The following is a 12899-nucleotide window of genomic DNA, read 5'->3' on the forward strand; positions in this document are numbered from 1 at the left end:
AGTTCCCTGGATAGCACACCCCGCAGGACAGCCCACCCTTACCCAGCCTTGCCCCCTGGTAGCAAGGCTCCTGGAAAAAAATCCGCCCCCGAGAAGCTCCGCCCAGGAGACACAAGACGGCCCCGCCCAGGGGAAGCCCCGCCCAGGGAAGCCCCGCCCAGGGAACCCAGCTCGGAAACTTCTCCAGAGAACCTAATCTGCTTCGGTGATAGCCCTGCCCTCCGCGGCCGGTCCCCGGGAGGTCCCGCCCCCGTGCCGCCTTTCACCCGGACTGCGCTCCTCCAGTCTGCTGCTACAATCTGCAGGCACAGCGGCCTCCTCGCGTGAGTATTTTAGTCCTCGCGTGTTCTAGAGTGGGGCTGGATGTTCGAGCACCTGGGCGACTCTGGAGGGAACCCCTAAAGTGTCAGAAGGCTACCGGACGCCATTCCCGACAGTGTATCTTCCACAGGTCTGTTTCTCTTTTCGTTTCATGTATCTGGTACAATTTTCTGCTTAACTCAGAACTGATTCATCTCTGCTCTTTACACTGGAGCGGTGCAAGCGCATTTAGTTACAGAGTGGTGGGTGGGCCTGTCGTTTCTGAACAGATTGCCCAAGTGGTTTTTGTGAGAGAACTTTCTTTTCAGACAAACTTAAGATGACTTAACATTGAACTTGGAGTTCCTGATCCATCGGAATTTCCCACTGTTCACTTTCCTGAAAATTGCACCGCGGTGAAACGGGATGGAAAGTGGGAATGGCTGTGGCGAAGAAACACACACAGACATGCCAAGGCTAACATAACAGACTTTCACCCCACAGGGAGTGGCTGAACCGAGGACTCTGGAGTTCTTAGTCAAGCATGCTGAATGAAAGTGGAATGCATGCTACAGGCTCAGACCGGGTTAGTCAGCCTGCTTGTGATAATGAGAGGAGACGGACAACTTAAGCTCTTGACAGTTCGTGAGAACAGGAAGAACAAAGGAGACAAGAGGGGCACTTGAGTCTGACCTGTTCAGGTTCTTCCCACTCCTTGGAGGCTTTTTGGGGAAGAAAACCCTGAAAATCCAAGAGAATAACCTGGGGAGGGGACTAGGAAGGAGGAACTGAACAAAGTGAGCTTTGACCCTCTAGAACTGAGCCTGCAGAGCACAGCCCTGCCAGGGACCCTCTCAGAACGCTCCTCCTTAAGGCACTGTCCATGGTTCCCTCCAGTATACCTGAAGCTAACTTAGGCTATCACAGCCTTAGGATATCAGCTCAGAGCCATTGAAGGACTGCCCTACCAGTCATGTGAGTGAACAGGAGGTCCCTCATGGGGAGCTATTCAGATGTGGGGATAGAGTTGTGTGGGGCACCAGCTACGATCCACGGCAGCACTCCTGAGATGAGAAGAGGAAGAAGAGAGGGTCCCTCCAGGCGGGCTCACTGTGCCTGTACTCTGTAGTCTAATTTGTAAAACAAGGGAGAAACTCGCAGGGAGTACTGTAGAAGCTCAGCTGCTAGCAGACAGCCTTCAGCAGGTTTGTAAAGATCACTGGCCATATAGTGGGCAGATTTGATCATCTGGAAGCCATTGGCAACAGCCTGACAAGTCATGTGACCCTTTTGTCTGACCAAATATAAGAAACACTAGGTCAGCTCCAGCATTTGATCCACCAGGACATTCAGGAACCTGAACCTCCAACCTGCCTCAGGTCCTGTTCGGGCCTTTGCCCTTGACTCTATGGCTGCCCTGGTGTGCCTCTTACCAAAATGTTCTTTCCATTCCCACAGCATTTCAGGTTTCAGCTTCAAGGCCACATTCTTACCAGGTCTTTCCTGTCAGTCAGTCTAAAGCAGCCTTCCAGTTGGCAGGTCTGTATTTCATCACCACATAGCATCTGGAAATTGATGCCTATTTATTTATTATTCCTCCTTATTTATCATCCTTACTCTTCTTGTGTATTTGAGTCATGAAATTGGAATTGTAATAATGTGCTTGCTTTTTTTTTAAAACAGGTTCCTCAATCCATTTTGACCAGCCCGAGTCTCTGCTTCCTCTGCAGCATCTGCAAGAACCATGGCAACAAATCCTGATGCTGCTTTTGAGACCCTCATGAATGGAGTGACCAGCTGGGATCTTCCCAAAGAACCCATTCCTAGTGAACTCCTTCTTATTGGGGAGGCTGCCTTCCCAGTGATGGTGAATGACAAAGGCCAGGTGCTCATTGCTGCCTCTTCCTATGGCCAAGGCCGCCTGGTTGTCATATCCCATGAGGGCTACCTGCTGCATGCTGGCTTGGCCCCATTTCTTGTCAATGCAGTGAACTGGCTCTGCCCCTCGCCAGGGGCTCCCATTACTGTGCATTCCTCCTTGGCATCACTGGTAAACATCCTAGGTGACTCTGGTCTAGAGGCACTGGTTCAGTCTGAGCCTGTAGAGGTTCTGGGTGTTTACTGCACTGATGCCTACAATGACAGTTTGACTGAGAAGCTGGTCCAGTTTGTGAAGCATGGTGGGGGCTTGCTCATTGGGGGCCAGGCCTGGTATTGGGCCAGTCAACATGGCCATGACAATGTGCTCTCTAGTTTCCCCGGGAACCAGGTGACAAGTGTGGCTGGTGTGTACTTCACAGATGTCTATGGAGATATAGACAGATTCAAGGTCTCTAAGAAGGTACCCAAGATCCCACTCCACATCAGGTGAGTGTGCCACAACAACCTCTTGTAGATTCTAACTCTTTGTAGATAATGCTGGTGTCCCCTCTTGAGTGTCCATTTAAATGCTAGAGATTATTTTTACTCATTATTCTAACTGCTGAAAATCAAAAACATGGTCACGAAAATGCTTCAAGACACAAGAAAAGCCAGTCCATCTGACCACTCCCTTCTCTGGGAAAGCAATCACACTTCAGAGAAAAGCTCGCCCTATTTGCCATTGTTTCTCCACATGGAGTGCCTGAAACATAGATTGCTCGTCAGTGCCCTAAATGAGTCCTAAAACACTGATGTATCTAAATGGACGTCTGCAGTTGGCCCAGCCCACTGCAGATGGGAATGTAGCAGAAGTCAGGATAGGCTGTGAGCTACCGTGCATATCAGTGGAAAGATCAGCAGGTCAAAGCAATAGATAAGAATTCTATCAGATATTGATAGGAGCCCCAGGGAAAAAGGCGTGACCTGAGACAAACAATTAGTGGGAGAGGAAAGGCTGGTTAGGCTCTTCAGGGAAGACATCAGTCAAGCTTGTTTGGAATTCTATGGTATTTCTAGCAGAAGAAATTTAACATACAAAACCCACAGTTCTGGTGAGAGAATATTAGAAAGTACACAGGACTGGACCTCTGTCCAAATAGCAGGACAGACTGAAGGAAATGGTGTCCAGGATTATGGCAGTTTCTCCATGATGTCCCAGCTCCATGCTTCCCTCTGTCCCCATTTCCTTTGCTGTTTTTGCCTTTTGTTACAACACGGCAGCATGGCTCCAGGCTCGATACTGGTACCCGGGCATGCTTCCTGGAGCATACATACTACATGGGGTTTTTATCTGTTTTAGAAAAGAACCTATTTCATTGCAGTCCTGGAAATTGCATGGATCGCTAGTTATATTCTAGTGATGAAAACTTAATCAGGTGGCAGAGGGTATTTTTAAATGGACTTCTCTGAAAAAAATCAAAATCCTGCCCCAAGGGAGAAAGGGAATGTCAGCGGTGACTAAGTGGAAGCAGTGCCCAGGGCCCTCAACCCCAGGAAGGTGCCTGAGATCCCTTCCCTGCAGAGAGGGTGGGGGTGAGGGGCTAACCTGGCACACCCACACCAAGACGAATCTGATTTGGCCTAAGCTTTGATTCTGTAGCCCATTTAAAGCTCGGACCTGCAGGCCAGCCCCTGTGTTTGTACATAGGGTTTTACTGGAGACCAACTATGACTTTTTATCCCTAAATTGCTTGTGCCTGCGTCCAAGTCACACTTGTTCTTTCAGCAGAAAACACGAGCCCCAAAGCATTGACCTGACACCTTAACTGTCTCCTGACATTACGTCTCAGCACCTAGTTCTCTCAGCGGCCTCAAAGAATTCCCTCTCAACAAAGGGAATCTCCACCTACATTTTCCATCTCTGCTACTAAACCTGAAGCTTCCTGGCTTCCTTTTTTTTAAAGTTTCGTTTTCTATGAAACTTAAGTATTCACAGAACTAGAGAGGCAGTAAACTATTCCTCTGGGCAGGTCTGGCCCACCCCTGAGAATGGTCAGCTTCTGGTCAGTCTTACCATCTACAGCAAGAAATTGGTCAGCAGAGGAAAAGGGAAGAATACATGCAGTTCGACCTCAAAATGGTAAGAGCAGACTTGATTGCTCTGAGGAGTTGACTCCCCCAAGCCCTGCTACTCAGTACTGGAAGGTCCAGGAAAACATAAGCAGAGTCTATACTGGAGAGTTGGGAGGGTCTGGCTTCAGCAGGCCCTTAGCAGATACAGGCACATAAGCAATAAACCAGATCACCTGCTTTGCCACTAACTAGCTCCAGGCTCTCAAATTCCATGGTCAGCAGGTTTCTGTAAGCCTGTTTTATGGCTCTGGTTTCAGGGTAGGGAGTTTTCCTTTAATCTACAGTTTCACTTCAGATGAATTTGGAGCAAATAGCACATATTGGTACCCTCTATTTGCACTGCTGTATTGCTCCACAGACATAAACTCTTGTGAACACAACCACAGCGATGTCACCAATCCTTTCTACAACTATTGCCAGGCTTCCTTACAGTTTGGTGTGTGAGGTTTCAGGTCATTCATGTGCATTTCTTATCTCAGAGCTGGTGTCAGTGATTTTTTATGGGATTCTGTTCCTTTTGTGGGACATATTTATTTGTACTAAACCATTGTCTATAGACCCTCTGAGTGATCAAAACTAAGAAAGATCTCTCTGTTTTTGGAGCAATAATTACATCAGCGTTCACACTGGTGCTTCTTATTTGAATTCAGAACAACAGGGATTTTATTTAGTCTCCATAATCTCTTTAGAGATCCGTTTTTATTTTTTCCCATTTTGTAAGACACCAACATGATAAACTACTTGCTTTACCATAATATACACCCAACAGTTGCAAAATCCAAATGATAAAACTAGCAACAGCAAAATAATTGTGGGATTGCTGACTGATGGGAATTCTCAGGAGTATTTGCTAGATTGCCAAGTTTGCTTTGTTGGTTTCCTAAGAAAAGATATGGAGAAATAGAGAATTCCCCTTTGCAGGGAGGGTTTCCCAAGAAGTTGACTGTACAGAGAATAGTGTGGGGGAAGTTCCTTAAAGACTGCTTTCAGTGTGGAAAAAGAAGAAAGAAAAGTGGGACGGGGTGCAATTGGTGGGGGGGGGGGAGAAGGTAGGCAACTAGCAACATATATTTAGTAGCAATAAATCATAGCAATGATTATTTCCTGTGCCTTTCATCCCTGCAGCATATTTTCCTAGGGATAGATTAACTTAGGTCACTGAACTTTGGTGCCCTTTAAAATAGTTCCTTTTTCTGTGCTTATATCACTGAGTACCTGGAAATGTCTGGTCACTTGTTGATTTGATTTTCCTGTTTAGAGTTATGTTTTCTTTAGAGTTATGCCAAATAGTTCTATAGTGCAAAAATAAAAGTTTAAATCTATATTCTATCCCCACATGCAATTCCCTCCTCCCCTCCCCCACTTAAGTCAATTAATGCTGCATCATTTCTCATGAGCAGACATTTACATATGTATCAGTATTTTTCTACTTCTTTGAGAAGCAGTGGAGCACACTATCCATTTTTCTCCACTTACTCTTTCCACTCAATAGTACGCTGGATTATCAAGTTGGGCATGGCTAAAAACAGAATACCAAGATACCCTGAATGATCTATTGTGTTTCCATGCATAGTTACCATATAATCTATTCTTAAATTCCTTCATGATAGACTTGAATTTCCAATATGAGTTTTTATTTTTCCAGTAGTTTTACTCCCATAGAGGGGCTGCAATGAATATCATGATAGATACATCTTTATGACCTCACTATGTCCGTGGAATTGGAATGGCTGGCTGATGGGGCATGCATGTGTAATATTGTTAGCACTGCCATTTACCACTATTAGAGACTGGGCTCTTAAGGAGCTTATTCAGAGACAGAGATTGGTATGCAGAGCCCTCATTAAGAAGCATCCCCAGTGGAGATAAAGAATAAATACAGGGCAGTAACAGAAGGTAAGGGATGAGGCAATATTCAGTACATATTTCTTAGTGACACTGTCACTATCAAGTGAAACACAGAAAGACACATTGTCTGCAACAGAGGACTCTAATATTCTGTGGTGAATACTGCAGTTATAGAGTGGATGATTATGTGGCCATTAGAAACCATGTGTTCAGAGACCTCAAGGGGAGAGAAAATACTCACAATGTAGTAGACAATATTAAGACATGTAGTTCTATTAAAACGATGCCAAATTCATGGAGCTGGTACATGTGCAGGTGGAATATGAACATGCAAAAACAAATGTGGAAACAGGCAGTGCATAACTGGTGATTGTTTCAACTATAAACATGTTAAATTCTCAGAAGTTTCCCTATAATTACAACATTAAAATTACATTTTAAATAACTTTTCCTGATTAAAGCCCTTGACAATAGGAAAATGCTTCTTGATCATGTGAAGGCGGCACCCTTTCACCTGATGTCAGGCTAAAATGTCCCTACAGGTGCATGCATCAAAGGCCTGAATTTTTGGCTCATGAGGGCCCTAACCTTGCAAGTAGGTCAATCAACTGATGGAGTAATAATTTGTTGGCCTTATTGGGGAGTGGTAGAAACTAGAACATGGGCTGCTGGGACACTGAAGGCATTCCCTGGAAGGGCGTAGCTCCTTCACTGTCTTTTTCTTTTTCTCTGTCGTACCCTTTGCTTCCAGCCATCCTGAGATGAGCAGGGTTGCTCCAAGGTGTTTTTCCAGCTTGGATGTGCTGCCTCAGCACAGGCCCAAAACAAGGGAGCCATATGACCTGAGCTAACCAAGAGCTGAAATGAACTTTCCTCCTTTAAGCTATTTTCTCCAGGGATTTAGTCATGATGACCAAAAGCTGGCTAACACAATTTATGTTGAGATTTCTTTTTAAATTTTTTTAATTATGTGTATGTATATCTGGAGTACATTATGAAGCCATGATGTGTGTGCGTGTGTATGTGTGTGTGTGTGTGTGTGTGTGTGTGTATTATAAATATGGGATGCTTAAATCAAAAGAATTGGCATATCCATTACCTCACATGTTTATCCCTGCTTGTAGTGAGGACATTTGCAATTTTCTCTTAGCAATTTTGAAGTACACAGCAGTATTATAATTGTGATCATGGTTTGTGATAGACCACTAGAATTGATTCTGTCTAACTTAAACTTTTACCTTTAGCTAATAAGGATATGGATAGAAAGTTATCTGTTTAGGACAGTTCAAAGTCATATTTGGCAGCATTGATATGCAGAAGATGCAAGTTTCCAAATAATATAAAAATGTGTTATAATTTCTGTTTATATAAAAATCTATATATTTTATATAAGCCTACATTTTACATATGTCCATAAAAATACAAAAAATTAAAATACTAATTAATCTTTATCAATTGAATTCTAATGTATTAACAAACACTTTCAAAAATAAAAATGACATTAGGTGTTATTTTTATAATTTTAGAGCAAAAACAAAACTTTGAAAAGTGGTTTTCATAGGTATAAGTCATAATCATCAGCAGTCGGTAGATCTCACTTCCTTTTTTGTTGTCCTAGGAAAATATATTCCCCTTAGCAAGCAACTTTAGGTGTAAGTTATTTTTTTAGTTCATTTCATAAAGATCAATTAATGTTAGTAGAATTTTTTCTTCTTTATATATTTTATTTTATTTTTTTTAATTTATTTATTCATTAAGGATTTCTGCCTCCTCCCCACCACCGCCTCCCACTTCCCTCCCCCGATCAAGTCCTTCTCCCTCATCAGCTTGAAGAGCAATCAGGGTTCCCTGACCTGTGGGAAGTCCAAGGACCGCCCACCTCCATCCAGGTTTAGTAAGTTGAGCATCCAAACTGCCTAGGCTCCCCCAAAGCCAGTATGTGCAGTAGGATCAAAAACCCACTGCCATTGTTCTTGAGTTCTCAGTAGTCCTCATTGTCTGCTATGTAAGTCCGGTTTTATCCCATGCTTTTTCAGATCCAGGCCAGCTGGCCTTGGTGAATTCCCGAACGAACATCCCCATTGTCTCAGAGTGTGGGTGTACCCCTCGCGGTCCTGAGTTCCTTGCTCGTGCTCCCCCTCCTTCTGCTCCTGATTTGGACCTTGAGATTTCTGTCCAGTGCTCCAATGTGGGTCTCTGTCTCCTTTCATTGCCTGATGAAGGTTAATATTCAGGAGGATGCCTATATGTTTGTCTTTGGATTCACCTTCTAATTTAGCTTCTCTAGGATCACGAATTATAAGCTCACTGTCCTTTATTTATGTTACTAGAATTTTTGTGTTTCATTCTTGGCTTCCATAATGTTATTCTTTGATATGAAGAATGCATTTTTAGATGTGTTACTGTGTAACTATTCACTTAATCTCTTGGTAGTATTTCTGAGATACTTAACTAAAGTCATGATGTTTGAGTCAGAGAGGCCTGGATCTGAACCCCAGTTTTGCACCTTTCTTGGCCTTTTGCCCATGAGGAAATTTTCTGACCTCATTAAGCACCATTCATATGACTGACTAATTGATGCCTTGTGTTTGAGTGCTGAAAGCTAAGAAAGAAACAACCCCAGATGGATTTTCTTGTTATTCTGTCTCTCTAGTATACTGTATCTCTTACTTCGTTCATATGTAGTTTGCTAAATGACTGTTAAATTCTACACTTCATTCTTGGCAAGGGTATTTAGACCTTAACACAGACGATTTCTATGAATGTAAGTTTTCACACTGCTACTTTTCATAATTTTAAAAAAAAACAACTGAAAATAGCAGTGCCACACTGAAGCAGTTGAGTGTTGCTGCTCACAAAGGATTTACTTACATGCGTCTTCAGTCACCGTGCATTACACACTGCTGCTTTCTGTTCTGTTTAAAAATAATTTGATGTTTAAAAAGAATCTCCTGAATGAGAATTTTTAGTCACAATATAATGTCAAAATTTTTCATAACAATTTAATCAATTTCTTTTGTTGAATGTGCAGAACTTTATAGTTTTGTCCTTTGAGGGAGAAGGAAAGGAACCCTATAATCATTTCATGGTCACGACACATCTTTAAAATAGTCTGGCTTTCTCTATCAAGGCAAACACGATAACATGCAACATAAAATGTCTTGTTTTATTAAAAAATTTAAGGTATCAAGGTATTTGGAAACCTGGTTATTAAAAAAAATTTAAACAATATATGTCAATACTTGACTTTCAAGGTGCTTTCTCTCTCATGGATCTCTTAGCTCTTAAGATGCAGATCCTCCTAATACAAACTCAACATGAGCACCCTGAGGACAGAGCCCTCTCCCAGCCCTATTCAACCAGAAGTGTCTTGGACTTCCTCTTTACCATACTTCCCACTCCTGGGCACATCACCTAGCACTGTCTCCATGTTAGCCACCGACCACTACTTGCTAATGTTTCTAGTCTACCAGAATGTACAGCTTGGACAAGGTCTCAATGTCATCTGTCCTGCCCAATGTTTCATTTCGTCACCACCTTGGGGTCTTGATTGGTTTTGTTTTCCCTGTCAGTTAAAAATTAAAAGGCAGGAAAAGTCTCTAGGAGACAAAATCTCAAACATAGAAGATAGCAGCAGACAGATTCAACTGGTAAAGTAAGGCTTTTATAAGGGGTGAAAAGGCCAAATATACACAGAAATACACAGCAAAAAACCCTTCACAAAGCAGAGCAGGGAGGCCTCTTCTGGGGTGGTTTGTTTTTTTGTTTTTGTTTTTTTTAATATTTGAAGGTTCTTCCTTCCCTAGCTTGTGGTTGGTCAGTTTGAAAAAAAGACAGAATAGCAGATCTACCCATAGCTCCACATCAGTGTAGTGGTCTGTCCTGTCCCTTTAAGAGACAAGCCCTGCACCTCCACCCCAGTCAGATTTTCCCTCAGGTTTCAGCCTTAGCTTTCTCTTTTCTGTTTCTCTCCTGATCTCACACCTCCCCCTTCTCTTTCTCTCTGCCTCTCTGCTCTTCTCTTTTCTCCCCTTCCCCCTTCTCCTTTTGTGGTCTCCCACCCACTGCTTGAGGCCACTTGGGGACTTGTGCCACTTTTATCATTGCAATCAGACATGAACTTGTTGAGTCAGACCCTTGGCAGGGCCCCTACTGATAAGAACAAAAGCCACCACACATTTTTTTTTTTAACTGAGGGACTTTTGTCTTTGGTTAGGAAGGTGAGGAAGAAACCAGCCATATTGTAATTTCAGCATCTTTTTTATTTTGCTATGCCTCCTGTCCTAACTCTCTACCTACCAGGGAAACTAAATCCAAGTCCCTCAATCCTAAGTGCCCCATGTGTGAAAAAGCAGAGCTCAACAGTATTTGTAAACTGTATAAATTAATGAAAAACATTTTAGGCAAAGCTATCACGGGAGAAAGGGTGGCCTGTGCCTCCAGTGTTAGCTCTGCAGAGAACTTTGCATTATGGAAGATAGTACAAGACTGAGTTTCAGTAAACAATGAAAAAGGCTGACTACACCTTTAAACTCTGAACTCTGAAAAGATCCCTAGCTTAGGTTCTGTTTCTTACAGCCTTGCTGTTGAGGTTTCTGTAAAGTTCCCTGTTGAGAAGTCTTGGGCCAAAGCACCTCCCTCCCCAAACCTGACAGGTTCCTTATCTGCAAATCATTGCTGTATGGTCCCGAAGGCAAGGAGATTCTTTTCTGCACCACCCACCCAGCTTCATCTGCTAAAAGGAAGGGTAGGGCCATAAATTCACAAAGTTTCTTCCCTCCTGGCTCCAAGAGCAGCTGACTACCTGTTTGTTGTACTGATTGACCTCAGCACAGTCCTGTGGAGCAGAAAGACCTTTGTCCAAGGACCTCAGGTTGTAATCAGCTTGGTTCTTCTTTCAGAGTTTTGTATTTCATATAATCCATAAGCATTGACCATTACCAGGTAGGAATTTGTGTGAAACAAATGGCTCAAGGTCCTGTAAAAAGATTCACAACCAATGGTAATGCAAAACTTAAAACTGTGACTGGGGAATAGCACATAAGCAGGTGGACATGGAAGGTTCTGCTAACGATGCTGTGGATGGCTAAGGTACATGCTGCACCTAGCCAAGGACTGGATTACTTTGCTAGAGCTGCTGTAACAAAGGGCACACTTCTAAAGCAGTAGAAATTGACGATCTCGTGGGTTTTGGAGGTATTACCTTAGATGAAAATATTTGTAGGTTAATCCCTCCTGAGCATGTGGGAAAGACTCTACAGTGCCCTTCTCTGATTCATGTATTTTGAAGGCCGTCTTTCCTGGCCTGTCCTTTGACATCTAGAGGCATCATCTTAGGGACATCACTGACCCTTGGTATTCTTCTTGATGCTTGCTCAGTGTTCTGGTCTCCGTTCTTTATAAGAACACCAACCATACTGAGACACCCTACTTGAATAAGGTTTGGTCCTTACCTAGCTAACTATGATGCTATTTTCAGTCAAGGTCACATTCTGAGGTGCTGCAGTCTGCACTTCAACATATGGATTTAGGGTGGGGTGAAATTCAGACCATAAAAACAACCATTATTGTATTCCTTGTTTATCAGGTACAGAGTCCCTAATAATCAGATCTTCTCAGTGTATTCATATGCATTAAACAATCACTAGCATGTTAGTGGCTTGCTGTATATCAGACACTATATTAACTAGTGCATCAGTGAGTTCTTCTAGCACTGATATGAGACTGTTCCACCTTGACTAAAGGTCAGAGAGTTTGAGCTTACTTTACTCTTTCAAACCTATTCCTGGCCCTTCATCTTAAAACAAGAAATTTAATATAAGGAGTGGCTCCCCACAGGACACTTCGTCTAGAGTGTATTCACTGCATATCCTTCCCAAAACATCAAATGATTTACTTAGGAAGTAATGGCATGATGTCTCAAATATTGAAGCAAGTAACTGTTCTGGTTGTCTTTTGTGAGATGTCTTTTGCCTACTCCCCGGCCCCTTTTGTACTGGGATATAAAAGCATATGAAAATTAAACACGGGCGAATTCAGTATACAGTCTACACTGAGTTGCCCTCCTGGTACCATCCTGTTTCTGTGTTTCTTCTATGTCTCCGTTCCTCCTACCTAACGTTTCTAACCCACATGTCCCTGCCCTGGAACATATGAACCCATCATGGCTGAACCATGACAGAAATCACCCAAATCACCCCAAAAGTGTGGCTTATGACAGTTATCTAGTTACTTTGCCAAAATACAATGAGTGACCCTCTCCCTGGATCATAGCAGCTGTGTGCAAGGACACAAAAAGCAAACCTTCAGGTAGCTGTAACGACCACTCCTCAGAAAGCTCTCCACCAGCAGCTCAGAGTTCCAGAAGCCTGTCAGGAGATGGTGGGGAACACTGAGGGTGGCCTGTCTTACTGCCGGTTCTTGTAGCCTGGTGTCAGGAGTAACTCAGAGTAAGGCTTGAGCCTTTAAAAGGGGAAAAAAACAAAACTAAACCCTGAACCCACATTACACTTCCTGTGTCCGTTTGAAAATGAGATGATGAAATGAGACACCATGTTTGCTTTTCTCTGCGGTGACGTGGAATTAAGGAGGAACATGGCACAGGATAGACTTCCTTTCAGTAGTGTTTAACTTATTGCTTAAACATGCTTACTAATTTTACTTTTAAAAGTATTTGATTTATTTATGGCTAGAAACCAAATATGAGTGAGTACATCCCATGTTCATCTTTTTGGGTCTGGCTTACCTCACTCAGGATA

The 12899-nt window shown here is 43.0% G+C and overlaps 1 protein-coding gene across 1 annotated transcript in view; it reads left to right on the forward strand.

Moving 5' to 3' along the window:
- Window positions 1-365: 365 nt before the first annotated feature.
- Window positions 366-12899, forward strand: part of LOC101991217 (TRPM8 channel-associated factor 2-like) — a 21041-nt gene continuing 8507 nt past the window's right edge. Inside the window, exons 1-3 of the mRNA XM_026787560.1 lie at window positions 366-451; window positions 1759-1839; window positions 1984-2667. Of these exons, the coding sequence (XP_026643361.1) occupies window positions 2045-2667 (623 nt within the window). The 5' untranslated portion in view covers window positions 366-451; window positions 1759-1839; window positions 1984-2044. The remainder of the gene's footprint in view (window positions 452-1758; window positions 1840-1983; window positions 2668-12899) is intronic.

The sequence above is a fragment of the Microtus ochrogaster genome, linkage group LG12, assembly GCF_000317375.1.
Source record: "Microtus ochrogaster isolate Prairie Vole_2 linkage group LG12, MicOch1.0, whole genome shotgun sequence".
NCBI classification, from domain to species: domain Eukaryota; kingdom Metazoa; phylum Chordata; class Mammalia; order Rodentia; family Cricetidae; genus Microtus; species Microtus ochrogaster.